This window comes from Chinchilla lanigera, unplaced genomic scaffold (genome assembly GCF_000276665.1).
Source record: "Chinchilla lanigera isolate Chin_1 unplaced genomic scaffold, ChiLan1.0 scaffold00039, whole genome shotgun sequence".
Classification (NCBI taxonomy): domain Eukaryota; kingdom Metazoa; phylum Chordata; class Mammalia; order Rodentia; family Chinchillidae; genus Chinchilla; species Chinchilla lanigera.
This window is the reverse complement of record NW_004955440.1, coordinates 1,789,948-1,816,999: the sequence shown is the minus strand read 5'-3', so window position 1 is coordinate 1,816,999 and position 27,052 is coordinate 1,789,948. Positions and strand designations below refer to the sequence as shown.

At 44.6% G+C, this 27,052-nt stretch overlaps 1 protein-coding gene across 5 annotated transcripts in view; it reads right to left on the bottom strand.

Moving 5' to 3' along the window:
• The window catches only part of Mgat5 (mannosyl (alpha-1,6-)-glycoprotein beta-1,6-N-acetyl-glucosaminyltransferase), a 299,821-nt gene that overhangs the window by 187,839 nt on the left and 84,930 nt on the right, over window positions 1–27,052 (bottom strand). For 3 of the 5 annotated variants that reach the window (XM_005390737.2, XM_005390738.2, XM_005390739.2), the window contains exons 2-3: window positions 20,977–21,350; window positions 5,135–5,299 (exon numbers count right to left, since the gene is read on the bottom strand). In XM_005390737.2, coding sequence (XP_005390794.1) covers window positions 5,135–5,299; window positions 20,977–21,217 — 406 coding nt within the window. In that variant the 5' untranslated portion in view covers window positions 21,218–21,350. Of the gene's footprint in view, window positions 1–5,134; window positions 5,300–20,976; window positions 21,431–27,052 lie in introns of those variants that run through there. The other 2 variants (XM_013517464.1, XM_013517465.1) reach the window with 1 other exon arrangement.

The following is a 27,052-nucleotide window of genomic DNA, read 5'->3' as shown; positions in this document are numbered from 1 at the left end:
CTGAGCATGAGTTGGGCTACCAGCTGCCACCAGGTTCCAACAACACCTTACAGGTCAGTGTTTCTTAATCACAGCCCGACCCACGGTTAGGGCTGGATAAGTCTCTGTTGTGGAGGCTGTACTGTGTATTGGAGGATGGTTAGCAGCATCTCTGGCCTCTACGTATGAGATAATACAGTATCTTCTAGTTGTGACGACTAAAAATATCTCCAGACATTTCCAAGTGTCCCTGGGGGGGCAAGACTGCCCACAGTTAATAATCACTGCCACAGATAGCTTCTACATCAGCCTCGCCATTCCAAAACTGTAGTCTTCTTCTTAATGATAAAAAGTGAAACGCCCTTGACCATAGAAGGTCAAAACCACACCAATGATGACATGCCCTTTAAATATTACTGCTGCCTTTGCAAAGAACAAAACAACAGCAAGTGCCATGTAGACCAACAGAATGCCTTTGTTTCTTAGTCAAATCAATAAGAGGGCAGCTTGAAATTTCATGTTTCTCTCTTCTCCAGGGCAGCACATGGGGCCTCACTGACTGGTCAATGCCCGACCCTAGGAAAGTGACCTAGTGACCCATCGCCTGGGCCGGGTGCTGGGCACACTTCAGGTGCCGCTTTGACACAAGTTACAACAGGGGCAGACAAACAAAGAAGCTGCACAGGTGCAACTTAATTTCAAGGTCCATTAGCAGCACAAAGGGGGGAAATTTCACTTTCAAAGGCAAGTCATGAAACTCAGCAGGGACATTTTTCATTTTCAGTTTCTAAATGGTAAGAATAATAATTATGTGTGTTTTCAAGAACAGCATCCAAGTTCAAATACACTGCACGTCAATCCCAAATACTAGAAATGCTGCACGTGGCCAATGACATTTGAAAAATGCGGGGCTGTATTTTGGACTAAAGACCAGGAAATAGTTGCTTGAGTTTGTGTCTGCACATTTGATTTTGTGATTGTATTTCCCAACTGACCTCGCAATTATAAGTGCTCATAACAAAAGTAGATGCTATCATTATGTTTTGAATTTTAGTGAATAGTTAGCACTGGCCAGTTATTCATCTGTTATTCAGCAACTGTTTACTGATAATGCAATTAAATAAATGCACACGCACACATACCCCTGTAGAGGGCTGCATAATGTCCTTGTCCTCCAAAATATTATATTTATGTATACAGTCCAGAGTTGTAACCATCATATTCTATGAAGACACCATAGTACAGGATCATCTATGAGAAGCTTAGTCATGACCAGCACAAAAGGGGTCCCCTCTTATTTGCTGAGAAGGGGAAATGAGATACCAAGTCTCACGCCCAACCACATTTCCATAAATAACAAATGGAGGACAGAACTATAAGGAAAAACTCCTCCAGCATAACGCAGCCCATGGAAGCAGTTATCTATTGAGTAACTTCAACAGACAAAGCTTTAGACATGACAGCATGAGTAGGACTAAGATAGACAAGATACCGTCTCCACTATCAAAAACCAAGCATCTTTATGATCAGGTTTCTAACTTTACACCCTCCATTATTTGGAATATGGCAAACAACCACAGACCTAGTCCTACTCTTGTCATGAAAGAGCACCAGAGAGAGGTAAATAGTTCTTTCTTAAAAATAAAAGACTGTTTTAAAGCTGAGGAATCCAGGACTTCATACTTGCGAGCCACGTAGGCATATGCTCTAGCCCTGAGCCACATCCCTTGACCCAAGAGAATAGATTATTTTGACAAAAGGATATTCAAGCTTTTTTGGAAAACAAATATGGGTAAACTGATTTCCTGGGAAGTCAATGGAAAGGTAAGAAATTTTTTAAAAATCTGCTTTTTCATTTGATTCCCTTTAGTCTTCAACAACATGAACAGAACTCACAAATGCAGCTCAATTTGATGCCTAATTTTAATGAAGTTCAGTTCCACCTACATTTCTCTAACGGCACATTCACTTTCACAAAATAAAAAAAGCCCAAGGGTGATAAATTTGGAGAGAAAAGCCATACTGGATAAAAGTCACACAGAACAGAGTTAAACAGAGGAAGGGGAGGGGACACGGACACACACACACACACACACACACACACACACAGAGTGAGAGCAAGTGAGAGAGCTGTACCTTTAAAGAAAATAACTTTAGGGAACCCTTCTTAACTGCTATGATACCCAATTTAGAAACAGTTTATAGTCAACCAGAAGATATATCAGCAAGCAATAAGACACAACAGTAAGCAATCAGAAACATCAGTGAGCAATAAGACACAGAGTAAGCAGTAAAGACACACCAGGGAGAACATTTCTGAGCAATTACCACATGTCTTAATGCAGGAAGGGAGAAAGGGAAACTTCATGCAACCAGGATTGGAACCCCATAAAAATGAACTCTCTCACAGCTCAAGAGCCATTTCTGAGATGGCAAGAGGGCTCTGAGGACCAACAGTACAACCACGGGCCAGAAGGAAGGCAGAAAAGCAATAACAAACTACTGTGCTCATGAATGAGGCCTATCCACCTAATATTCTCATCCTTCTTTTTGGTGCAAGACAAATGACTAAAATGTGGGCTAACCGATGAGATGCAAAGGACCTTCCACCCTTTGGGGCAAACACAAGAGGGTGTCCACTGAACTGATATCCACTCTGGCCAAGGAATCCCTGAGAAGAGGACATACCAGCACATAGAGGGATCTACTTTACAAAGCTCCAGCCACAGACCCAAAGCAACAGGGAACTTCCTTATCAGATAAGTTATTAAGTACCCCAGGAAAATGTCACTTTCTTTCTCTAGGACCTTTTAGGAAATGATGGGACCTTGTTACAGACTCATCCCCTGAATTTACAAATGGAAGCGGAAGCAATAATACAAGCATTCAAATCTTTTCCCTCCATGATACCAGGAGGGCTTAATCTGGCGGCCAAGGATCCCTCCCACCCCCCACCCCCCACCAAATACTTAAATTTGGTAAAACCCGTGAAACCACTTTCTTTGTAGAGATGCTAAGAAGATTAAGGGGATTCAAGGTCCAGAAGAAGAACTGGTATATGCAGGCTGGGTTCTTGCTGTTAGTGTCCTCTCCTTCCCTCCTGGTCTTTTCTGGATCACAATTTATTTCTAGTCTGTCTCTCCTCCACAAGGCGCCCACGCCTCAATTCTACCACCTTCAGAGTCTATCTTCCTGCAGGACAGCTTTCATCATCACCTCCACCCCATGGAGACCACAGTTTGTGTTTCTGTATGTACGTGTATTATTACCGTAACAAGAAAAACACCCTGAAGATACGGACTGTTTCCAACACACACACAAAAGACATAAAGGTGTGAGAGTGAAGTTAATATTAAATGCAGAACTTCAAGCTTTCTATATCCAAAAAGAGGAACAATGCAATAGTCTGGCCCCTTAAATATTAAAAACATGGCACCACCGGCACATTTAGAAGAGCTCCAATGTGAGCCCATGGCTTAGAGAACATGCTGAAGAAGTATTTGTTAGCTGAGTTAAACTATATCAGTACACAAGGCTAGGATTCCATTTGAAAGAAGTAGCCACCAAGTCCCTCTTATGTCCTTCCTGGAGGTCAGTCATTACTCTGCACCCTGAGACTTGAAGTCTCTCTGTGAGCCAGCAGTCAGACAGATAGTCAGAGGCAGCAGGTCCCCCAGTAGGGGAGAGATGAGAGAAGAAGGCACGTAGGCCCTTAAGTTATGGATAGAGGCAGTGAGTGCCAGCAAACTTAATGGCAGAACACCCCACTGTATCTCCAACATCAGATAATGCAGAGCTGTGATGTAATCAGACAGGACCTCTCAACGGTATCTTCTACTGGGAATGCCCATGGGGAGTGGAGGCTAAAGAGGCCTGGATCCCATTTATTAATAAGCAGCTCAAAACAACAGGAGGTTTTCTTGTCTAATTACAGAAACTACAGGGAAAACTACAGGGAAGATGGAATTTATGGCCTAGATGACACTGCCTCTATGTTGTAATTAAAAGTTATTTTTAACACTTTTATTTGGTTGGAGACTTTGGATTATGAGAAATATATTCTGCAACTTACAATTTGCAAAAGGGCAAAGAACGTAACAAAAAGGTAATACAACCAGCTTGCATAATGTGAAACAATTAAATGTTTTGACACTGGGAGATGAGAGAGGAAAAGAATTAGTCCTATTTGACAGTGTGCATCTTTACAAGAAGGAGACAAAAATGAGCTATGGAGTGTATTAAACCTACTTTTTAAGTTTTAGAAGTAATCTAGTTACTTTATCCCTGAACCACAACCAAATTTGCCAACCACGAGAAGTATACAGACAGCTTTTCCACAATCATTCATGCACAGGACCTCATGCTCGGGCTGTTTGCTTTGTCCTGGGATTCTAGGACACAGTGGTTCCCTAAAAGAAGCAGTCTTAGCTCAAGCACAAACACCCAGAAGCCACCCCCAGGGCATGTGATGTAAGGGTGGGCCCAGTATGAGTTGTAGACAATGGCATACTCTGGACAATGACCTGCTGTTTATGACTTGGGTTTTGTTTTCGATTCATTTCCCTTCCATTGTCCAAGACTCCAAATTCAAGAAGCACTCAGACAAAAAGCATCCCTGTGGCAAGTGCATGATGCGGTCCCTACGTGGATAAGGAACTGGATAGGATTACACAGGGCCCATTTATCTCCTCAAAGCCAGTTCCAGAATTTCTACTGCTCCATATACACACAGGAGACATTTTCTGCAATAGTAGCAGTATTTTAATAACGGGGAGAGAATCTACTAAACATAACAGACTTCTGAAATTGTCTGACAGTGGTGAGAAAGAGGAAGGAACTCCAACTAACAGGTGCTTCTCAGATCACCCCTATACTTCATTTAACCTACTCTATGAATCTTCTCATTAGAAGTCAATTCCAGGAGCTCATTATGTGTAAATGTGTCAGAGAAACCACCGGATATTACACATCATGACAAAGCCATAAAAGCATTCTAACATCTGTTCTTCAAAAACAAATTCAAAGTTATCTTCACAACAGCCATACTAAGTTAATGGAATTTGTATTATAGCAATAAGAACTACTGTACTCTATTCTTTCCCTTGTCCGAAGTAGGGTTCCACTCCACATCAGCACATACAAGTGCCACTCTTACCTGCCACATTAATTTTCTCAAGTGCTACCAAACTGGGAACAGCTGTGGTGGAGTTGGTTAAGTTTGTTCCTGTGCCGTTGATAACAAGATTGTCCACCTTCGACTCCAGCTTGCCGATGCGCTGCAAAATGTTATCCAATAACACGGCGAGAGTTTTCTTCAGATCTGTAAAAGAAAATTTAAAAAGATTTCATGGTCTGTGCATATCTGTCTGACTCTCTCCATTTTTAACTTGGAGAACAAAATGTTTCACACGGAGGCTGGGCTAATCTCTGGAACACCGCGTCCTACCACACACACTGTATTTAATTCCTTCTCCGCATAGCCCTGTGGTTAAGACACACAGAACAACAACTCACAAGTGCAGCAAGATCTCAAAGTAGCTTCCGGATCAAGTTCATTATCGTTCTTACTGTTGGGTACTCTGACATGTCCCAGTTTTTTGGAATGAAACAAACATACAGGACTTGCACATGGTGGGACAGCAGATGGGCAAGAGGAAAGCCACTCAGGAACAGAACCCAGTCCCACTTAGGAATTAGAATTTGGCAGGGGGGGAAGCGCCAGTGTGGGTAGCAGGATGGTGAAAAGCCCCGAACTAAGACAATGGGAAGTGTCACTGTTATGGTTTGTGTTTGGATGTCCCCCCAAAGCCTCATGCGGCCATGGGGCAGGCTTTTAGAGTTTCATTATGGGTTTGAAAGCTACACCCGCCCTGGGGTGGATAGTTTGCATTTGTAAGGGAGAGGAAAAGGATGCTTGAGGCCATTCCTCCACCATTCCGCCCTGGTGTGTGGTTGTTGCTTTGCTGTGTTCTGCCACCCTGAGCTGTATCTCTCTGCCATGTGCCACTCTGCCTTATAATCTGCCAAGTACAGACTGAAACCTCCACGAACTGTAAGCGAAATAAACCTTTCTTTCCTTAATTTTGGGCGTCAGGTATTTTGTCGCAGCAGCGAGAAAAAAGTAACCAAGACAGTTACCTTCCATTCTGTGGACAACAGAGCAGGTGTCTGGTGTCTGGGGAATACGCACACACCTGATCAATTCCCCAACCAGAGTCACAACACCTTGGCCAAGGTGCATCGAGGCAGAGGGAAAAACGCATTAGGAGAGAAACAGACATGTAATCAACAAGGAAGCTTGTGTTGCTTATGGTTTACAGACAGCGTCACTTAAGCAGACTAAGAACTGTACGCAAAATCTACACTTTTATTCTGAAAGTCTTGCTTGTGACAGAATCTCATTCCAACACCAAACATTAGACTTTTTCACAACGTCTAGGGCACCTTGTCCATTCATTCCTTCGTTCCCATGAAAATCTGGGGCATTTATTTTTATATTGAACGTGTCTTACAGATACTATAATTTTTCATTTTTTTTGTATTTTATGATATATTTAATATTTTCACAAACTTTTTTGGCTGTCCCTCTAGAGCCAGACAGTTCTTAGAGACAGTAAAGAGCCCAGCCTCGAATATTCTCTGACACTGCAAACTACCCAAGTCAGAGCCACAACTCCATGATCCGACTCACACACTCCAGGAGACAAATGTTCCTCTACTTTAATCACCCCTGGGCTGGGTGTCAGTGATAAGGGACCATCCCAAGAGCACACAACACACCAACATAAATCAAACTAGCCAGACCTACTCTGCCTTCCCAAGAAAACACCGGTGAGGGCAGTAGCCCAAGCCTTCCCCTCACTCCTGCATCTGCCTCCTGATGATCCTGGTGTCTTCCCTGTGACCTCACATGGTATGTGGTGCCTTGTGCCTTCAGTTCCTGTGACTGGAACAATTTCATTTTCCTGAGCTTCTCCTGTGTCCCTTCCTGTGGCCATCCTTGACTATCTCATGAAAGAATACAAAATACACATGAGCCAGTCACGTGCTTAAAGCTACAGGATGAACACTGGGCCTGGCATAAAATGAGGGAGGAGAACTCAAATTTCCTAAATGCCTGTCAAATGTCACCCCTATACATAAGTAATCCTGTTTTATCCTTACTCCTCTTGTGAAGTATGTATGATTCCATTTTACAGATGAGAAAAATCTGAGGTTCTGACAAAGTTCAAGTATGAAATTCAGTGTTTCATTTATCACATAGTAATAATTAAGGTCCCAAACTCTGGAGCAGGACTTCCTGGATCTTCACTCCTGTTTCTTTGTCTAAATATCACAGGTGGCTAGACTTCCCTTGTTGGGATTGTTATGGAGATTCAAGGAGGGCGGGCGGTGTTTCTCAGTAGTAGAGCATGTGCCTAGCATGCATAGGTGTCTGGACTTGATGGCCAGTATTTAAAAAATAAAACAAACTTAAAAGATGTTTTCAACACTGCCACCCTAGCATATAATAAGCACTGCACAACTGCCCCTGTTAAAAATGCTCTCTTCCTTCTCAAGGCCTCCCTTGGGTGATGCAAGGCTTTACTATTCATTATATATGGGAGATCACTCTCCCATACTCAGCGTGACTCAGTCTGTTCCTGGTACATCATTAACCAGCTTGGACAGTGGGAGCTGGGCACCCACTCTGCTCTGTGACTGTGTCTAATGCATGAACTGGGTCTCCTGAGTTGTGAAGATTACTGGAGGCTAGCCATGCAGAGGCGGGCAACTGTGCCCAGGAGAAGGGTATAAGCTTGCCAGAAAGAAAGACTATTCAGACATGAGACGCACCACTCTCTCATCTCCACCCTCTCTGCCTAAAGCCTGCACCACTAGTCACTTAGAATCTGTGTTGAAATAGAAGGTTACTACTGTATTACCAGGCATTGTAGTTAACCAGACACATGGGCTTTAGCATGGGCCAATTCAGAGTTTCCTGACCTTGGCCCTCCTGGCCCTGTGGGCCAGGTCAGCCTTTGTTGTAGTGACTTTCCTATGCTTTGGCAGAAGTCTGGCAGCCTCACTGGCTTTTTCCTACTAGGTGACAATAGCAGGTCCTAGACATTACGACAACTGTCTCCAAACACTTTCAAATATCCCTTGGGGGGCAAAGAGGCCTCCATTTGAGGACTGCTAAATTACATACATCCTTCTCATTCTTGTATGCTCCACTGCCCCTGTGTGCCATCCAGAGAGCATGCAGGGGAGGGGCTATGCACAAGGGAATGCAGGAGTGAGACGCTACTCAGTGGCCTTGCATGGGCTCTCACTTCTAAGCATGGAGGCACTGCTGGAAATATGGGGAGAACGAGCAAAGCGGGAGGCCAGCCCTCCTGCCTCAGGAGTGTGAAGGGAAGAGGAGCCAATTCAAGGGGTTGATGGGAGCTGGTAACCTTGTGGAACCATGCTCAGCGGCCACTAGACGGGTAGAGTCCTGACCCGTAATTATCAGTGTTGGTCATCAATGAAACACACCTTAGGTAGGACACAAAGTTGTCACATTACCAATGAAGACTTTCTCCCTCAAATGTTGAATTATAGTCTACCAGCAAGTATGACCTACTACCTCTGACTGCTGCCAGCTGGCCTTCTGTGACTCTGTCACACAAGGTGAATAAGGACACTTATGATGAGGAGGAAGGATGCTGATGCTCATCAGCACAACTACTGCCCCACTACCACCACTACTGAGTGAGTTCTCTCTGTGTGCCCACTCTCTGCCCTAAGTGCTCACATAGATTATTGACTCATTTAATCCTACCAAGACAAAACAGGAACATGTGGTTGCTCCCATTTCCATTTTACAAATAAACCAGCCACAGCCCAGAAAGGCCAAGTACTTTGTCAGGTTCCTATAGAAACAGGATCTACCCACTGATTCGTTTGGCATGGTCCTAATCTTGGTAGCCTAGATAGAGTACAAAAGGGGCAGAAGAAAAGCTGCTAAGGTTCCTTCCTTGCTTGCTTTGCTGCCTTCTGTCTACCATTAACTGTTTCTCCTCTGGGATGCCCCTCTGCCACACCACCCTGCTTTGGAGCCAGCTAATTATGGACTGAGACCTCTACAATTTGTGAGCTAAATAAACCTTTCCTCCTTCACCTGTGGGAGTTGGGTGTTTTGTCTCAACAATGAAACAAGTAACTAAGACAGCATCTGTGCCAACTAAGCACAGTACCCGGCATGTTGTGACACTCAATAAATATGTTTTAAAGTAAGTGAATGAATGAAAGAAGTAAACAAACTTGTTCTTCTACAAATAATGAACAATATTTCTCCCATAAATTATACCTTTCTGGGTGGTGAAATTATTTCTCACCTTTGTATTGCACAGTTAAGACTGCAAAAATTAACAGCTTTATTCCAATTTTAAATAAGCAGTGCAGTATTTTTGTGTTTAGTCTTAATGTGAACTGTGTTTATCCAGTAAGACTGCATACCAAAAAATAATATCTACAGAGTTTAATAAGAAAACGGGTGAAAAATATTCCTCCAAATTCTACTATAATATTTCCATATCTATCATTGTGTTTTATAGTTATGATAGCAGTAAAATGTATCCTCGGCAGGATTACAATTTTCAATTACTAATGAGCTTTTGAAATTTTGTTTGTGTTTCAAAGCCTTAGCAATTAAAATTTAATCTCGATATTACTACCATAGTTCTGTGCTCCTAAAACTCAACATTCACGAGGAAAATGAGATCAAGGAAGTTGAAAACATTTAACATGGCCCTGGGGAGAAAGGAGGCTTTGGATTCTATCACGTTAGAGGTTCCTTGATAAATGGTGAGAGCGATTAAACCTCATTAGAACAGGTGTTCTGGCAGCTTCTGAGTATTTGTTTTCTGGACGCGAGGACATCGAGTGGACAAGAGGCTGACGGGTGCTGGCAGAACTTGAACAGGACAGATAAAAAGGTATCACTTCTGGCCAGGCTCTTCTCCCTATGTGGAATCCAAGACAAGGAATCTCCATGGAAACAGGGCTGGGCTAGTGGAATAAGGTTTACAGATCTATCAGCTACAGCTGGGAGACTGGGTCACAGACCTTGATTTCTGTATCTCTATATCAATCGGCATTTGCAGAATTATCAAGAAGCGCCGTGTCTGGGGATTGTGCTGTCACCCACCACGTTTTCCCTGGGACACGCCTCCAAGCCGGTCATCCTCAGCCTGGCTGTTTATCACAAGATTCACTGGGGGAAGTCCATCACCGAACCCCACCTTCAACGAGCTCTATCAGAATCTACAGAAGCCCCCGGACGAGCATTCTCGGGAAAGCCAAGGCTGAGATCTGATTTTAAGGCCTGGCTGCCATGGCACAGAACCAACTATATAGTGAGCAGGAACTTACATCGGAGCTGCTAAAAATAATTTACATCTGTTCTTGCTCCGAACTCCAATCCCTTTTCACCACGGCTGCCCCGAGAGACAGAGCACGAACAGCAGAGCCACAGAGCAGCAAGACCAGCTGCTCTGCAGAAAGCGGCAGACGCAGGGCGGTAATGAGAAAGGAAGGTGCTGATGAAAAGAGAATTAACCGCACCCTCGCATTCCCACTGACTGCCAGCAACATCCAGTCTCATCAATTATATATTTTTAATTAATTTTAAAGTGACCTTTCCACAAAAAGATAATACTGTCATACTAATGACCAAAATACAGTGCATTCATTATGCACAAGGTCATTCAAAGCAGTGCTATTTATAAAAGGGAACAGTGTTATTTATTACAGATAAGAACTGGAAACTACTCAAATACGCAACAAAAAGATCGAATTACATTATGTCATCCAGTCAAGGGACAGAATAAATCACCAGAGTGTAAAACTCAGGGAAGGCAGAGGGTAGGTCTGTCTTGCCATCGCTGCTAAGGCCCGTAGCTATTACTATCAGGAGTTCAGTAAGTACTTATTAAATGGACAAGTGAAAGGGAAAAATGTGTAGCTATCAAATAATCTAATGGCCTGAGAGAAACTAACAAAAATGACTTTCAAAGGGTGTACATAACATACGATCCCAAGTTTTTAAAGAGTGCATATATGTACTTACACATGCATGTACATGTACACAAGTGTGTACACACGCACGTATATACATAAACGTGTCTACAAAAAAGCGACCAGAGAGAAATCAAATTGTATTACAGGTAAAATCTGTTTTTGGGGTAAAAAGTATTTTTGCGCTTCATTTTGTATAATTCCTCAGGTGATCTGAATTTTATATAAAAATTTGTATTATTTTCAAAGCTGCATAGGTGTGAAATGCTATTTCAAACGGGCAGTTAGTACAGTAAATTTTAGTCTCCGTGAACACTGAGATACTGGCCACAAAACCTTAATGCTAGGTGGGAGGAGGTGCACCAGAAACATCTGAATGACATTTACTACCTTATCTCACTTGAATTTCAAAGCCACATGGTGGGTAGCTGCCCGCATATGAATGCGCAAGTGTCACCCTGCAGCTGAGGCAGGCAGCGAGCTCATACACGGACAAGCATGGCACTGGTGCAAGGTCTAAGAGTAGCGGGGATGATCCATGTCACTGACCACTGTTCCTTCCTGAGTTAGAAGAATGGATTTAAACTTTGACTAGAACTTATACCTAGACGTAAACGCTAACCCCGAGGTGCTGCAGGAGCTGTTGTTACTGTTTCAGAACTTTCTAGACAGCAGAATCTGAGAAAAAGATGCTTTGCTGGCCTGCTGATGGCATCAACCACTTTAAACAATTTGTCAATACCCAGAATGGAGTTCTTGGGCTATTTTCCAACATCTTGCTAGCTGCATGAATTTTAGCTCTTGTTCTGGAAGAGACAGGCACTCAGAGGCCATTGTCTCCCAAGGCCTAAACTGGACTCCAGGGACCACATCTTCCCTTGCGGGCTGATACTCCTCATACACCACTCCATACCATTAACACGACCACTAACAACACCCTCTTAAGATTCACAAGTCAGCTCAGTCCCGCCCAGCTTGTCTCACCACCCCCGCCCCTAAACACACAAAAACCTCCCTTTATATACGTGCTGGCTGAAGCAAGCACAAAAAAAACTCTTCTAAATATGACAATGACAATTCCACCTCCTAATGTAGGGCAGGGGTAGCAAGACTGCCTTTCTCTGGAGCAGAACCTGTTTCTTGTCATTATGGCTGTGCCCCAATCCTGTAGATGCTAAGGACAGCTGCACAGACAGGATCCTAGAACGCTGTTCAAACAAATAAGCTTTCTACATCAGCAGTTCCGGTTGGGTGGTAACAGATTCAGGTACATCCAGGTCAGAGTTAGTGGTAACTTAAGAGTGACAAATATACTGTAGCAGTAGGTGCCTTGGTAAATGTCACCTCTAAATCCCTCCAACAGTCCTATGAGGTGAATGATACTATATCCTCCACTTCACAAAAGAGCGAGTGACTTGCTCAAGGTCACAAACCTACTGTGGCACATACTCGTCCAGCCCCAACTCCACAAGGAACAGTTCCTAACTGCCTTCCAGAATAAACAACGGTTCCCATGTCAGGATCATGCGTAATAACTACTTGGATCCTCCTGGATACAGTCCACAGGGAATTTCTTCCATTTCCCGCTTCTCTAAAAACATTCTATGAGTCTCAAATGAGTCCCAGCTATAACTGTACCACACAGATAGGCAGTCACAGAGTCTGGGGTGGGGGCGCTATTCTTCCACGGCTCCTCCTATGTGCCAGGCAGGATGTGCGAGGCCGCGGGAACCGTGAGGAGCAAAGCAGACCGAAATCTCTGCTCTTTGGGGCTCTGCATTCTAATGAAGGAGTGCAATGATGAGCATATAAATAAAAACAGGCTGCTACTGGCTTGAGTGTAAGGAAGACTGAGAAAGACAGGAGGGTGGCGCTCTCCTTCCGTGAGTCCAGGCAGACTTCTCCAAAGCACAGAACAGGCAACGAGCAAGGAAGGAGGAGAGGAGAACAGGCAGAGGCTGAGACACAGGAAAATGCTGAGCTATCACCCAGAAGGCGGCTGTGGGGCCAAGGCAGGTGTGAAAAGGGTGCCTGGTGGCAGCAGAACTGCTCAGCCAGCTCATAAGAGAGCACCGGGACACAAGTGAGCAGGAGGAGAGAGGGCTGCGTCAAGCTCCGGCTGCTGGGTGAGGGGAGGAACTTGCGAGCCTGAGACACAGTGCCACCCACACGCATCCCCTCCACCACACGACTTGAAGCGAGGTGTGAAAGAAAAGGGAGGCAGGGAGCAGCAGGACGATCCCCGCGTTCCAACCTGACTGTTCTTGTCTAGAGTGCTCCCAAGGTCTCTGAGACCTGACTATGCTGAGTGTACTCAGGGCTCTGCCTGGCTTTGATGGGGAAGTGGAGCCCTTCGCTCACCGCAGTGTGGCTGGAAAAGCCCCAAGCCCCAAAGAGGCCCCCTTTTAGATCTCAGACTCTCCCGAACAGCAAGCCCTTCCTTTAACCACACCAGCCACGTCACTGTACAGTGACTAAGGTCTTCTCAGACTGCCTGCCTATTCTTTTCCCTACCAGTCTCTCTCCAAAAACAGTGCGTTTTTCCCTCACAGGCAGGGAATTTGTCCTCCGGCGATGCTGGCTTGCCCCATTATCTCACAAAAGTCCCAGACCTCTCCAAAACAGTCCCTTGATCCTTTCAGTAGCACAGCCAAGAGAATAAAAATTTAGAAAGTCACGTAAAAGCTCTTATCTGAATCTCAGAATGTCACTGGGTTTGCAACATGGGACAGCTGCTACACTTTCCGATCAAGCTCCGCTCCCCTTCCAGATCAAAGTCAATGTAAGCGACATCTTAGACATTGGCACCCAGGCCAGTGACAGCCGCCAGAAGCCCAGAGCCCTGATCTCTCCACCACTCCCTGCCCTGCTACCACAAGCCCAGGGCTGGTTCTCCGCTCACACCCTGTGCTCCCTTAAGAACACAAGAAGAAACTGCTCCCTTTCTCCCCAGGAGAGGGCAGGGTCTCAAGGTGGGGCGGACATCGGGCTACTCATAAGAACATCTGTCTCCACTGCCTCCCTCCCTCCCACCCATCACAGGGCCCTGACAGCCTGCAGGGCCCTCACACGCTGCCACCTCGCAGCCCTCACTATCTTTCCTTGCCCACCGCGGCCAGCAGCTGAAGCCTCTGTCCTATCCCGGAACACACATGCCAGGCTCAGCCTGACACATCTGTGCGTTCTGCCAGGCATGCTCTGCCTTAGCCTCCCTCCCCCACCCCGACCAGCTGTTCTGTTGCCATTCAGGTTAAAAGACACACCAGGAGAGCAGTGTTCTCTGACCTGCCAATGCAAAGCAGCCCCTCAGTTCCCTCTGTCGTTTTCCTCCCACGAAATTACTGCTGACAGTCTCTTGTCTGTTATTTCCCCGCCCCAAAGAGAACATGCACCCATGAGAGCAGGGACACTGTCAATACCCCAGCCCCTGCTGTGCGCACAGAGCCTGGAGAGTGCTGGGCACACATCAACAGAGACACTTCCTCAAGGGCCAGGGCTGAGGTATGAGGAAACCATCCAGTGCAGTGGCGGCAGACCTGTGGCATGAGTGCCTCGGCAGACCCGCAGAGCCCTCTCTGTCAGCACTGAAGCCAAACCGCCCCAGCAGCTGCTCATTGGATAGGCAGTTTAACTGCAGCACTGGCCCCTTGCAATAAATGAATGCGTTTTGGGTTGCAGTTTGGGCACTCACTCTCTAAAAGGTTCACCATCATGGATCTAGTGTATGATGCTTGGGGAACCTGGACACCGGCAAAAGGTAAGAAGGAGCAGGCCCCAACACCTGCAGGGCAAGGGGAAGCTGGGCATGCGGCCAGCAGAATACAGGGTGGGAGCAGCTGGGACAGGCTGAGTCCTTAGAGTTGGGTTATCCTAGGCTTCCCAAGACCTTCCCAAGGGAAAGGGTCCCGGTGCTCAGACGCAAGCACGTGAGACCCATGGGAGTGAGCGAGGTGTGGATGGGCCACAGGGGGAATCTCACCTGGCCTCAGGTTTCCATTATTATCCCTCAGAGAACAGAAGCAGATCAGGCCTGCCCTGTGAAATAAGACGTGGTCCTAGGGATCAGAATCTGGGTCAGGACATTGGAGAGAGAGATCAGTTCACCTCAGAAACAATAACGGCATTGACTGGGGCGAGCGGCATCATTCTTGACACAGTTCCTGCAATGTCACTGATGGGCAGGGCCCCTGCCGCGCTGGCCAGGGAGAGCTTGAAGAGGCTGAGCTGCTCAAGGCTCTGGCCTCGCATGCGGTCAGGAGGCAAAAGCCAACACAGGCCTCTCCAGACTGATGCAGAAACACACAGAAATGCCCTCTCTACCCCTCAATGAACGCTGACCGTTCCAGCGTGTGGCCTAACCAGGAACCTTCCAGGTAGCACTTCCGAATTTCCAATTCCCAGAACAACTCACAAGTCTTTCTCAAATTACCAAAACAAGGAAGAGTGGTGGTGTGGCAAGATACTCTTTGAAAGTTTCTTCTACGATGCTTACTGACTTACTATGGGTTATATCCAGATACACCCACCGAAGTTGAAAACATCTTAACTCAGAAATGCATTTAATACACCTAAGCCATGGAACATCACAGTTCAGCCTCACCTACCAACTCAGAAGACTTGTACTGACGGACAGTTAGGCAAATCATCTCATAAAGCATATTTTACAATCAAGTGTGGAACACGCCTTAGTTTGCTGAACACAGCACTGAAAGTAAACAGCATGTACTCCTGCAATGTCATGAAGTAGAACAACTGTAAGACAGGGGCTGTCTGTATTATTCTGTGAGTTCTTGTTCAACTAACAACCCACAGCAAGCACCTCCAGGCACCTAACCATCAGCACCTTTTACAAGCTTCACAGTTCTTGGTAAGAGAGGGACTGACACCCCATAAAGTAGTCAGGAGCCGAGGACGGCAACACGTGCCTATAATCCCACCACTCTCAGAATCTCAGGTAGGAAGCCTGCAAGTGCAAGTCCAGCATGGCTGACTTAGCAAGACCTTGGTTCAAAATAAAAAATAAAAACAGGCTGGGGATATACCTTACCACAAAGGCCCTGATTTCAAACTCCAATACCACCGCCACAAAAAAAAAAGGAGTGTACTTTTAGGGCCCAGGCCACGTAGATAGGACATAGTAAAGCTACAGTGTCTTATCCCAAAACTTACCATACACACACATACCACTCCAACTTGCACCCTGCCACTCGGAAGCGGTACTTCCACAGGATAAAGAAATGCTCTCTTTGAGTGTACAACTCACATCTTGAATGAATCCAAACACAAAGATAAAAGAGACGTGGAACACTAAGAAAACCCTGATAGACAGAAAGAGACACCAAGAAACTAGGTCAGGAATTGACAAATAGTTTTTGTAAAGGATGGGATAGTAAGTATTTTAGGTTTTGCAGTCTCCATGACATATTGGTTTTTGTTTGTTTGTTTTTATCCTCCCCCCAAAAAAGTTATCGAGGAAGATTCTGCCCAAAGGCCATAGTTGGCTGGCTCTGGCTTAGGGCACTGGAGCCCCAAGAAATTGTTGGTTGGTGAGGAACGTGAACACGTGGTATGAAGAATGCCCTATGGCTATGGCCGAATGATGGATTTAGAATGTTTTAGCTGCCTCTGAAACAAAATACTGACATTAATGTGTTTCTCTGTTATTGCATACGCTATAAACAAATCAGAGTGGCTGTGTTCCAGTGAAACTTTACTACACAAATAAGCAACAGTCTCAACGGAGCCCACCATACAGCACACTATGCTGACCTCCACTGCTCTAAGACAAGTCAAGAATTTTAGTCTATCGGTAATCATCCAAACATCAGCAACTATAATTCTTCAAACACCTGTCACAGACACTGAAGATCCATTTATAGTATGCTGGGCACCTCTGATGATACCAATATGGGCGCCAGGGAGATAGCTCAGTGGTATAGCACCTGCCTGGCAAGCATAAGGTCCTGAGTTTGATTTCTGGCACCAAAAAAAAAAAAATATACCAATATAGGGATGGGACAAAGAGATTTTTTGGTGTGTGGGGGGTATCTCTTAACAAGACTTATTCAAACCAGATGCAGATCCTAGCCACATAGATCAACTCTTCACTCTTTCAGGGCAGACATCTGCACAGCACACTGCACACAGCCTGTCTGGAAAACAAGGGGACTGCAAACCAATGTCCCATGCAGTGATGTCCCACCTCCTCACTGCTCTGCGTCTCAGCTAAGTCACTGAGCATCCTGCATCTTATCTGACATTAACGGTCAGAGCTGCCTGTCTGTCGTTACTGACCCTGACAGACACCAGGGCAGCACTCATCATCACACTGGATCTCTAGTTTCCCATGACTGGCCTTTGGACCACACCAAGCCTTAAAACAATCCCACCTGCTCAATCCAAGTTACGGGCGCCGAGAACTGACAGCCAGGGAGAAAGGCAGGCTGTCAAATTTGAAATGATAGAAACAAAGTATCTGCTTTAGAACAGCCTTAGGAAGATGGTATTAGACAGCCTTTCTTATTTTTTTCTTAATGCAATGCTTCTCCAAGGTAGCAGAGATGGTGGGTGGCAATGATGCCCCCCTGTAGGGAGACATTCTGGATTATCAAAACTAGGGAGGTGCTTGTGGTACCCAGTGCTACAATCTTATCACACATAAACAACCTTCCATGACAAAGACTTATCTAGCCCCCCAATGTCAAATAGTACCAGGTGAGGAACTCTGTCTTTGGGTGATGACAAATGATGACCCCAAATAACTCAGGCATATAGACACAGTCCAATTAAAGTCCAGAAACCCAGCTAAAGACCACTTTGATTGATATGTCAAGTGGATGTGATGAAAGACTACACCAGCAGTGTGAGTTAGACTTGCTGAGGAAGCCTGTTTGTTCGCTGTTTTTGAGGAAAAAAAAAAAAAAAAAAAAAGATGAATTGATGTACTATGGTTTATCTATAAAAGAAACAAGGTGGAATAAATAATTCCTGTGGTTTCTTTGAGATGCAAAGTTCCTTGGTTACAAGCATGCAAAGTGGGTGAAATTCTAACAGGCTACTCTGGGGTTTTGCATTACTTTTTTTAAAAAAAAACCTCTCTGGGAGTCTGAAAAAGTAAAACCAGGTCCTTTGTCCTTTAGAATGCGAAGGAAGTCTTCCCTCTGAGATGTTCAGCAGTACATATGAAATAAAAAGAGCCAAAACAACTAGCAAAAATGAGGTCTATAAATGTGCCAATCGTGTGGTTTTTTCCTGTCCATGGAAAAGGGTTGGTTGAAATAAACAGAACGAAATTACTACTGAGCTATTTTTCTTCCCCTCCAAAAGTACTATAAGGAACACAGAGAACCAGGAACTTTAAAAAAAGCATCTGTCACCTGTTACATCATGCACACAGGCAACACCAACGGTGACAATCTGCTTTATTCTTTCTTTTGTTCCCCTTGGTGGTTATTTCTACTCTGGAAACATTACAGAAGATGTAAGTCAGTAAGTAACTTAAAGCCACCCTCTGAAAAAGTACCTTCTTATTTTTCAGCATAGGCTCTCAAAATGGAGTCTTACATGTATCACATCAAAAACAAGCATTTTATCTGTGAATATAAAAGTCAGTGCTTCCACACATTGACAAATGTCAAAGGAATACATTATAAGCAGACAGCAAGAACACTCAAACAGTAGGCACTGAAAGGTAATGTCTACACGGTCCCTCAGAAGAAGACATCTCTTAACAAATAGCTATCATGCCGCCAGGTGGAGACCCATGCCTATAAATCCCAACTACTTGGAGGCTGTGGCAAGAGGATCACAAGTTCGAGACCAGTCTGGGCAACTTGGTGAAACTTGGTTTCAAAATAAAAAGGAGGGCCAGGGATATAGCTCAGCAGCAAAGCGCAAGGTCATGAGTTTTATTCCTGGTACCAAAAAAAACCCCAACAACAAAGAGAAAAAACTATTGCCGGGAGTGGTGTCACATGCCTATAATCCCAGTGCTCCGGAGGCTGAGGCAGGAGGATCATTGCAAGTTTGAGGCCAGCCTGGGCTACAAAGTGAGCTCAAGGCTAGCCTGAATTGCACAGTGAGACCCTGTCTCAAAAAGAAAAAAAAACAAAAAACATTAAATAAAAATAAAAATTAAGAAAAAATAACAAAATAAAAAGGGGGAGGAGGGGCAGACATGTAGCTCAGCGCTAAAGCCCTGGATCCAATTTCCAGTACTGTCAATTAAAAAAGAAAAAAGTATCATGTCACCGTGTTTCCTAGATACTTTTCAAAGAAAAAAAAATCTATATAACTGAATAGGATTTCCTGTGCTTGAACTCTCTGACCAAACAACCTACCCTGCACGTTCCCAGGAATCATCATTCAGACTGTACATACTTGAGAACATGTTCCTTCACTGGGTCACAAAGCAGACACCAGCCTTCCTTCATCCAATCCCCCTGCTGCATGTTGTGAATATCATAAACCCAAAATTGGGGCCACCATTGTCTTGATCCAATGACCTGACTGCCACTGAACAATAACAACAGGTCACCCTGTACATATCAAGTGTAGTCTGGGTATTTAGTGACCACAAAACATAGTATGATCCATATTTCATTTGCAGTTTCTGTTTTGTTTCATACAGTATTTGTATAAATAAATTCTTAATTTTTTTATTTTAAAGAGAATAAAAACTAAAAAAAAAAAACATTAAAAATGATACAGAACCTCTAAACATGATGACAGGAAATCAACAGTAGCTGTCATACTGCATACTAGCATACACACACAAAGCAGCTGTCTAGATCACCAGAAATAAGCACGCAAAATTGATCCAAAAAAAATTAAGCATTAACTGTTTCCCTCAACAAACCAACAGAAACTAGCAGTACAATCATCCCAGTCATTTTTTTCTCCCCCCTTTCTTTCTTTTTTGCCTTTCCCTCATCTCACTTGTTCTTTATTTATTTATTTATTTATTTTGTCTTTTTGCGACATGGTCTCACTATGCAGTTCAGGCCTGCCTTGAGCTCACTTTGTAGCCCAGGCTGGGGTCAAACTTGCAATGATCCTGCCTCAGCTTCCCAAGTGCTGAGATTACAGGCGTGCGCCACTACGCCTGGTTGTTCTTTCCTTTTGAGCAGTTTCAATAAATTCTAGTGTATATATACATACAAAATATCAGAAAGACACACTAAAATGTTAATTGTGGGTACTGCCTAGAGTAGTAGAGTTATGTGTGATTTTTCTCCTTCTTTGTTTATAGCTTCCAACTTTTTCTATAAAAAGCATAAATTTTGCCAGAAGAAAAATAAGATATATTTCATATGTATTTTTTTTTGTACTCTACATAATTTCAAAAAAGATTTAGGGCACCTAAAAATAAGCAACAAGTACAAAAAGGTTTCTTTTAGAGTGAGAACAATTGGAGACGAGAACAAGAAACAAAAGCAATCAAGTCTGAAGAAGCTGAAGTTTGAAACTATCAGCCGGGATATATGCTGCCCAGCTGGAGAGATCTAAACCTACTGATCACCATAAGAACGCTCCCTCCCACCTTCTTCACGCACCCCCACCAGCTCTAATTAAGTTTTGTTGAGGCAAAGATAATGACAATATTTTCCTGCAATTTCCTGAATACACTCACATGTGAGGTCAAGGAGTTCAGATATATGTTGAGGGAGGAACAGGCACTGGGAGTACAACCCAGAAAACGCTAACCGACCTGCCCATTGTGCCTGGCGCAAAGTGTAAGCATCTGTGTGTCCAAGGTCTCAGAATACTGCATAGGGCATTGCTTTACCTTTCTAAAAACATCACTGCATGTGCAACTCACTGCCATGAAGACGGAGTATGGGACACTTAATCCAGGGCAAGCCCAAGTCCGGGAGCGTCAAGGGTCCTTTCAAGCCAAAGTAAGGTCACATTCAATGAAAAGATACCCCCCCACCCCCGTGTCACAGCACTCACCATACGCTGTCATGACGCCGGCATATGGTCCGTCCACCACATTCCTGTTTTCTTCCGCCAGTGCCTTGATGTACCTTTTGCTGAGGTCCAAGATCTGCTCCCGAAGCATGGAGCTGCTTTCAGGCTGAGTTCGCTGCTGGATGGTAAAATGCAGAAGCATCATCCCCCAGATGAAGCCGAAAGTCACCAGGAAAAAGCCTAGCTTCTGAGAAGACAACTTCCAGGGAGTAAAGAGAGCCATTGCTCTCCAGCAACTTCGCCTGCTCTTGCCTCTCAACGCCTAGAAGGTAGACTCGAATTCATGGTGTAGGCTGCGTCTGTGTGGGTCTCACTCCGGCTCCTGCGTCAGCTGATTTCCTTTCCTTGCTTCCATTCTGTTGCAAAAGAGGAGGGGGAAAAGTTAGGAAAGTGGTCAGTTATGGAAAAATACAGCAAAATAAACTAGAAGCCATGATTTTACACAGACAACGCTACGTCAAATATCAACTTCCTTTTTCTCTTAATGTGCTGGTTCAGTCTCTCAGGTTATGATTCAGGATCCGTAAGTTGACAGAGGAAATCTGGCTAGGTGACAAGAAGCGGTACAAAAACAGAGGGGGAAGTGTATATGAGTGTATTAACAGGTGCAGTGTGGCTGTTCCCGTCTGGACCAAGTTCAAAACAGGAAGCTTGTTTTGCAAGGTGGGGAGGAGATGGAAGGATATTTCACTGCGGGTCAGCAAAAACCCAAGTGGAGGGTGGAGTCACATCATCACTGGGCACTTTGTGCTTCTGTAACTCGAGCTTGACTCATTATTATGTGCCTGAGGCAAGGATTAGAGCCTGCAGCTGCAGAGGTGAGCAAGAAAGTGGACAAGGAAGGGGGAGAGGTCCCCCAGATCTTATTTGTGCATGGCCAGCTTTCATTATCAGTGTTCAGAGATGAGATGTTTCTCTCAGGGGTCACCAGGTAGCCTCTCCCAGTGCAGCAGCACAGAGAAATGCCACGGTTACAACCAATGGTCTTTCTGTTCATTGTTTCGTTTTTGTCTTGTTTTGTTCTTTCGTGCTGGGGATTGAACGCAGCTCCGGGGCATGCTACGGACACACTGCACTCATGCCTAGCCCCTCGATTCAGCTATCTTGAGCAAAAACCACCTCTTTCTGCCCGTTTGCACGCTGAAGCACAGGAAATACGAAACACCTGGCTGTCTGCTTTTCTGTGGTTCTCACTTTCACTCCCACTATGAGGTAAAGTGAAAAGTCAAAAGGCACCAGATCCCCTTTGATTAGCAGTGCAGGCTGGGTCAATGTACCAGTGTGTGCAGATACCTGCCCCGCCCTTCAGCCCAGATCCTGGGCCCGGCATCCAGCCACTGACAAGAGCGCCACTTGAGCAAGAGAGGCTGAGCAATGATTCCCTACAAGGGACTAACTCTGGGTGTATTTCAGAGTGTACATGTTTTAGTTCAAAAGTTGCTTTGCAAGCAGCCTAAGAGCACAGTGAGTAGAATCTTACAGCAATTTGCGTTCAAGAGAACAGGGCAATCTGGTAATCTGAGCAATTACTTTGAAGATAACAATGTGCAATGTAATAACCATTGTTAATTTCCTACCACCTTGTTTTGAAATTCTGTATCTTTTTATTGTTTTTGTTTTTTCTCTTTAAAATAAAAAAAGAGCAGTGCAGCAGATCTCTGATGGTCAGTATCCACTGCCTTCCCCTCACCTATATAAACAGATCAATCAGTAGTTGGTATCTCTACTAATAAGAATAGTAAATGATAAAGTCTATGTTCAAGGTACTGTGATAAATGCTTTTTTTTGCCTTAGCTCACCAAATCCTCAAAAGAGTTTTAGTATTAATATTACTATACCCCTTTAAGAGAAAAAATTTACTGATGAAGCAGTAAAGATGCAGAGCGACGACTTGGCAAAGGTCAGCCAGCTACACAGCAGAGAGCTGAGGTCCATAAACTACATCCATCTTCCCCTCATCATTCCCCTCCCCCACCAGCCTGTCTGTAAGGTCAAGAATGCTATATACATGCTCAAAGGAAAACAACTAAGAAGAATATGTAACAAAGATACTACGGAGTTCACAATGCCTAAAATATTTACCATCCGGTCCTTGGCAGAAAAGGTTTGCCAACCTTTCAATTCTAAGCCAGTAGTTGTCAAAGTGTGGTCCCTAACTCAGAAACATCAGCACCATCATCTCTATAGGCCCCACTAGACCTACTGAATCAAGCTTCTAGGTGGGATGGGCAATCTGTTCATTAGGGGCCCTCCAGGTGATGCTGATGCATACTGTTCTGAGCCTCTGAGCCAGGCAGCTGGCTCCCAGGTGCACACATTCCATCATCACACAGGGCCACCACAATGTCAACATGATTAGGCTCAATCTTTGTCTTGTAACCCTATTTACCATGAGCTCCTCTGCCCCGCTGCATCCTACACACCTGCCAGTGTCTGCTCATCTCCATAAACCCTGACCATCTTTCAGGTGGCTCTCCATTTTTACGAGCTGCTCCTCTCAGCTGGTCGGCTCACTCCTCTGTATCACACACACAATCCAAACCCAGCCTGTTCTCTAAGCCTGACCTCCTGTTCCATCTGCTTCAGACTATATTCCCCACTACTCTGTTCTACAGTGCTCCCTTCCTGGTCTAAAGTCTTAAAACATATGTCTGTCTACCTCGGATTGTTTACCAGTCTCTACGGGGACTTTAGATTCCATCCTAATAAACCCTAAGTAAGGGTAAGTTGAAAATATCGTAAGTGCAAAATGCATTTAATACACTTACCTACCTAACAGCAAAGCTTAGCGTAGGCTACCTATAAAGTGCTCAGAACACTTTCATCACCCTATAGTTGGGCTAAATTATCTAACACAAAGCTAAGCTGTAATAAAGTATTGACCGACTCATGTAATTTCTTAAATACTGCACTCGAAGTGAAAAGCACTTGTCTGGGTGAGCTTTCACAACATCCTCAAGCTGCAAAATGTCAAGGTGAACAGTCCTAAGTCAGGAATCATCTCTATGTACCTTCTCAGAGGGAGATACTGACCCCAGGGACCCAATAAAGCATCAAGCAAAGGGCATTATGGCGCCTTATTCTGCCTTCTGAATGCTGGGCACTGTTACAACAGAAACTGCCCCGTTTCCCTCCTCCGTGTGTTCTCCAAGTATACAAAGACCGTACACTGGCTGTCTGCAGGCTCTGGGGAAGGAACACTGAGCAAGATGGCTTTCCCGCTGTGGCTGCTGGTACTCTGAAAGCTGCCCCTCTAACTGGTGCTGGCCCTACTTCCTCAGGAAGTGGCTGCGCTTCCTTTCCCATAACCCACACGCATTCGTCATCCCAACTGAAGGGATTTTCCCAGGGCAAGTGAATGAGGTGCCACACCAAAAAAGGTTCACCTCCTCAGTGAACCTTACCAAAGAGGCTGCTGGAGGTGGCACAATTTAAGTCCTAGAAAGACCAAGGGCTGGAACTGGACAAGGGCTTTTAAGAAGGTGGAGGCTTCTAAACCTTCACCTCAGCCAAGTTACAACCGCCTGGCTAGTACATTCCATGGGCAAAGAGGTCACCAAGAAACTCAGCTTAGATGAGATTATTCTAGCTCAGAGAGATACAAATTAGGTGTGAAAATCCCTAGCCCTAAGTTCAGAGCACTTGAGGGAGCCAATTTTAAGTGACTATAGAGCTGCCAGGACTGTTCTTTCCTCTAGTGGAATGTAGAGTGTGAAATAACAGAATCGGCATGGGCCGCACACAAAGAGAACCACATTAGAATTCCTCTCTGCAATTTCTATTAAGAGGACAGAATTTAAGACTTTTCAAAAGCATTATTCAGGAGATGTCCCTATCTCCCACAGTAATAGGAGGATAATGAGGAAGATCCAAGACGGCCATCAGCACAGAATCTTGGTCTCATAAAAGGACTTAACGGTAATCATCTGTAATGGACACACAATTAATGGAGAAACCTCAGATGGACAGTCATCAAAAAGTAGTTGTTCCAGCTCAGGAGCTGCTACCTAGACTTAGCAGCTGGGTCTTCCAGCTAAGGGAGGCCAACAGATACAAAAGACACTACCCAGTATATCTTGGAAGACATTGTTGTCCGCCACAGCTAATGACAGCCCAGGGACATGACTTCACCAACCCACCTCAAGGCAGAAGTGTGCAACAAGTCTGTCTGCAGTACTAACCATCCCAATGCGCATGCCCTTGAGCTCCTGTATCCTGAAGGAGCAGCAATCACTTCCTTCCCACTCACTCCTCCGCACAGTAAAATCTGGCTTCTACCTTTCCAAATGTGGTCAGCGATCTTGACCAAATAAACAGGTCAGTTCACCTAATTTTTAAAAATAAGCACCCCCCCCAAAAAAAACTCCTCACATAAAGAGTTGTTCAATATCAGTAATTACTAAAGGAAAGAGAAATCAAAAACAGTAAGATAACGTGTTATACCCATTAAGATGGCAATAGTAAAAAAACACAAACAGAGGATGTGGAAAAACTGGAACCCTCACGTAATACTGTTGGAAATGTAAAGTGGGGTAGCCAGTGCTAAAAACAATCTTACAGTTTCTTAAGTATTTAAAGAAGGAGCTATTATATGACCCACACAATTCTGCTCCTGGGAATTCTTCCAAGAAAAATGAACACATATGTCCATACAAAAAAGAGAATCCAAATGTTCATCACTAGACAAATGGAGAAACAAAACTGGTACATGTGTATGATGCAGTCTGTCTTACTTTTCTCGTTACTGAGACAAAATACCTGACACCCAAAGTTAAAGGAGGAAAAGTTTATTTCAGCTCAGAGCTAACAGAAGGTTCAGTTAGGGCTCCAACAGAAGGGCTCCAAGGCAGGGTGGCATAGCAGAGGAGAAGCTGCTCATGGCAAACAGAAGGCAGCAAACAGTGAAGTAGCAAAGCAGCAAGAGATGACAGCAGCCCTCTTTCTGTCTCATATTCTATCCAGGCTACATGCCCCTAAGGCAGGTAGCACTCACACAAAGAGTGGGCCTTCCCACTATCCACACTCAGAACTATGACAAACCAGTGGACTAATTTAGTAATCACACACCCTTGATCTCAGCATCACACACTTAATCCCACCACCAGTACCTGCCTGGAAGTGTGAGATTGTGAGTTCAATTCCTATTACCACTACCAAAAACAAAGAAAGAAACAAACAAACACATACAAAAGAACTCCACTACCATATACTTAATTCCAGCATCGCACACCTAGATCCAGCCACCTCCCAAAAGCTCCACCTATGACCGCATAAGGCTTTGGAGCAACATGTAGACACAAGCCATATTTGGCCATAAAAGGAATGAGAATTGATTATGCTACAATGTTAGATTAACTGAAAGTTAAGAACAATAGGTTAGTGAAAAAGAAAAGACAATAACTAAAGACCATGTATGACTCCATGGGATGAAATGTCTAGACAGGTAAATCTCCGGAGCCAGAAAGTATATGAGTAGTTTCTTAGCACTGGGGTAGTAGGGTGGAGATAGGGAAATTGGGAGGTGATATCTAAGTTATGCAGGTTTCTTTTCGGGGTGACAAAAATGTTCTAACATTGTGATGACAGACACATAATTCTGCAGACGTACTAAAAGCCACTGAGTCGTGCATGTTGAGAGAACAGGATCCATGAATCATATCTCAAGGCTGTTAGGACAAAGGCAAGCCCATGTCTACGGCTGAGGACAGGAAGAGGAATAAGCCAACGAGCCTCCCAGGCTGACTGCAGCCTTTTCTCTCATTCCTCACAGCAGAGCCAAGATTAGGCTACGCCACCGCTAAGGGCCAGTCACAGACCTAGAAATACAAGGAAATCTGCCAGACATGGTGGCTTTTAGAAAAAGTGGTACTGAGGATCAAATCCAGGGCATGGCAGCTCTTACTACCTCTAGATCAACCTCCTGATGGCTCCTGGCCCCTCCCTCCTGATGGCTCCTGGCCCCTCTTCTCTGGAAAATGCCAATCTCTCAAGGCAGGTAAAAACATTGTGAAAGACAACCCAGTTCCAATCCAGTAAGAACCAGACTAATGAAGCAGGT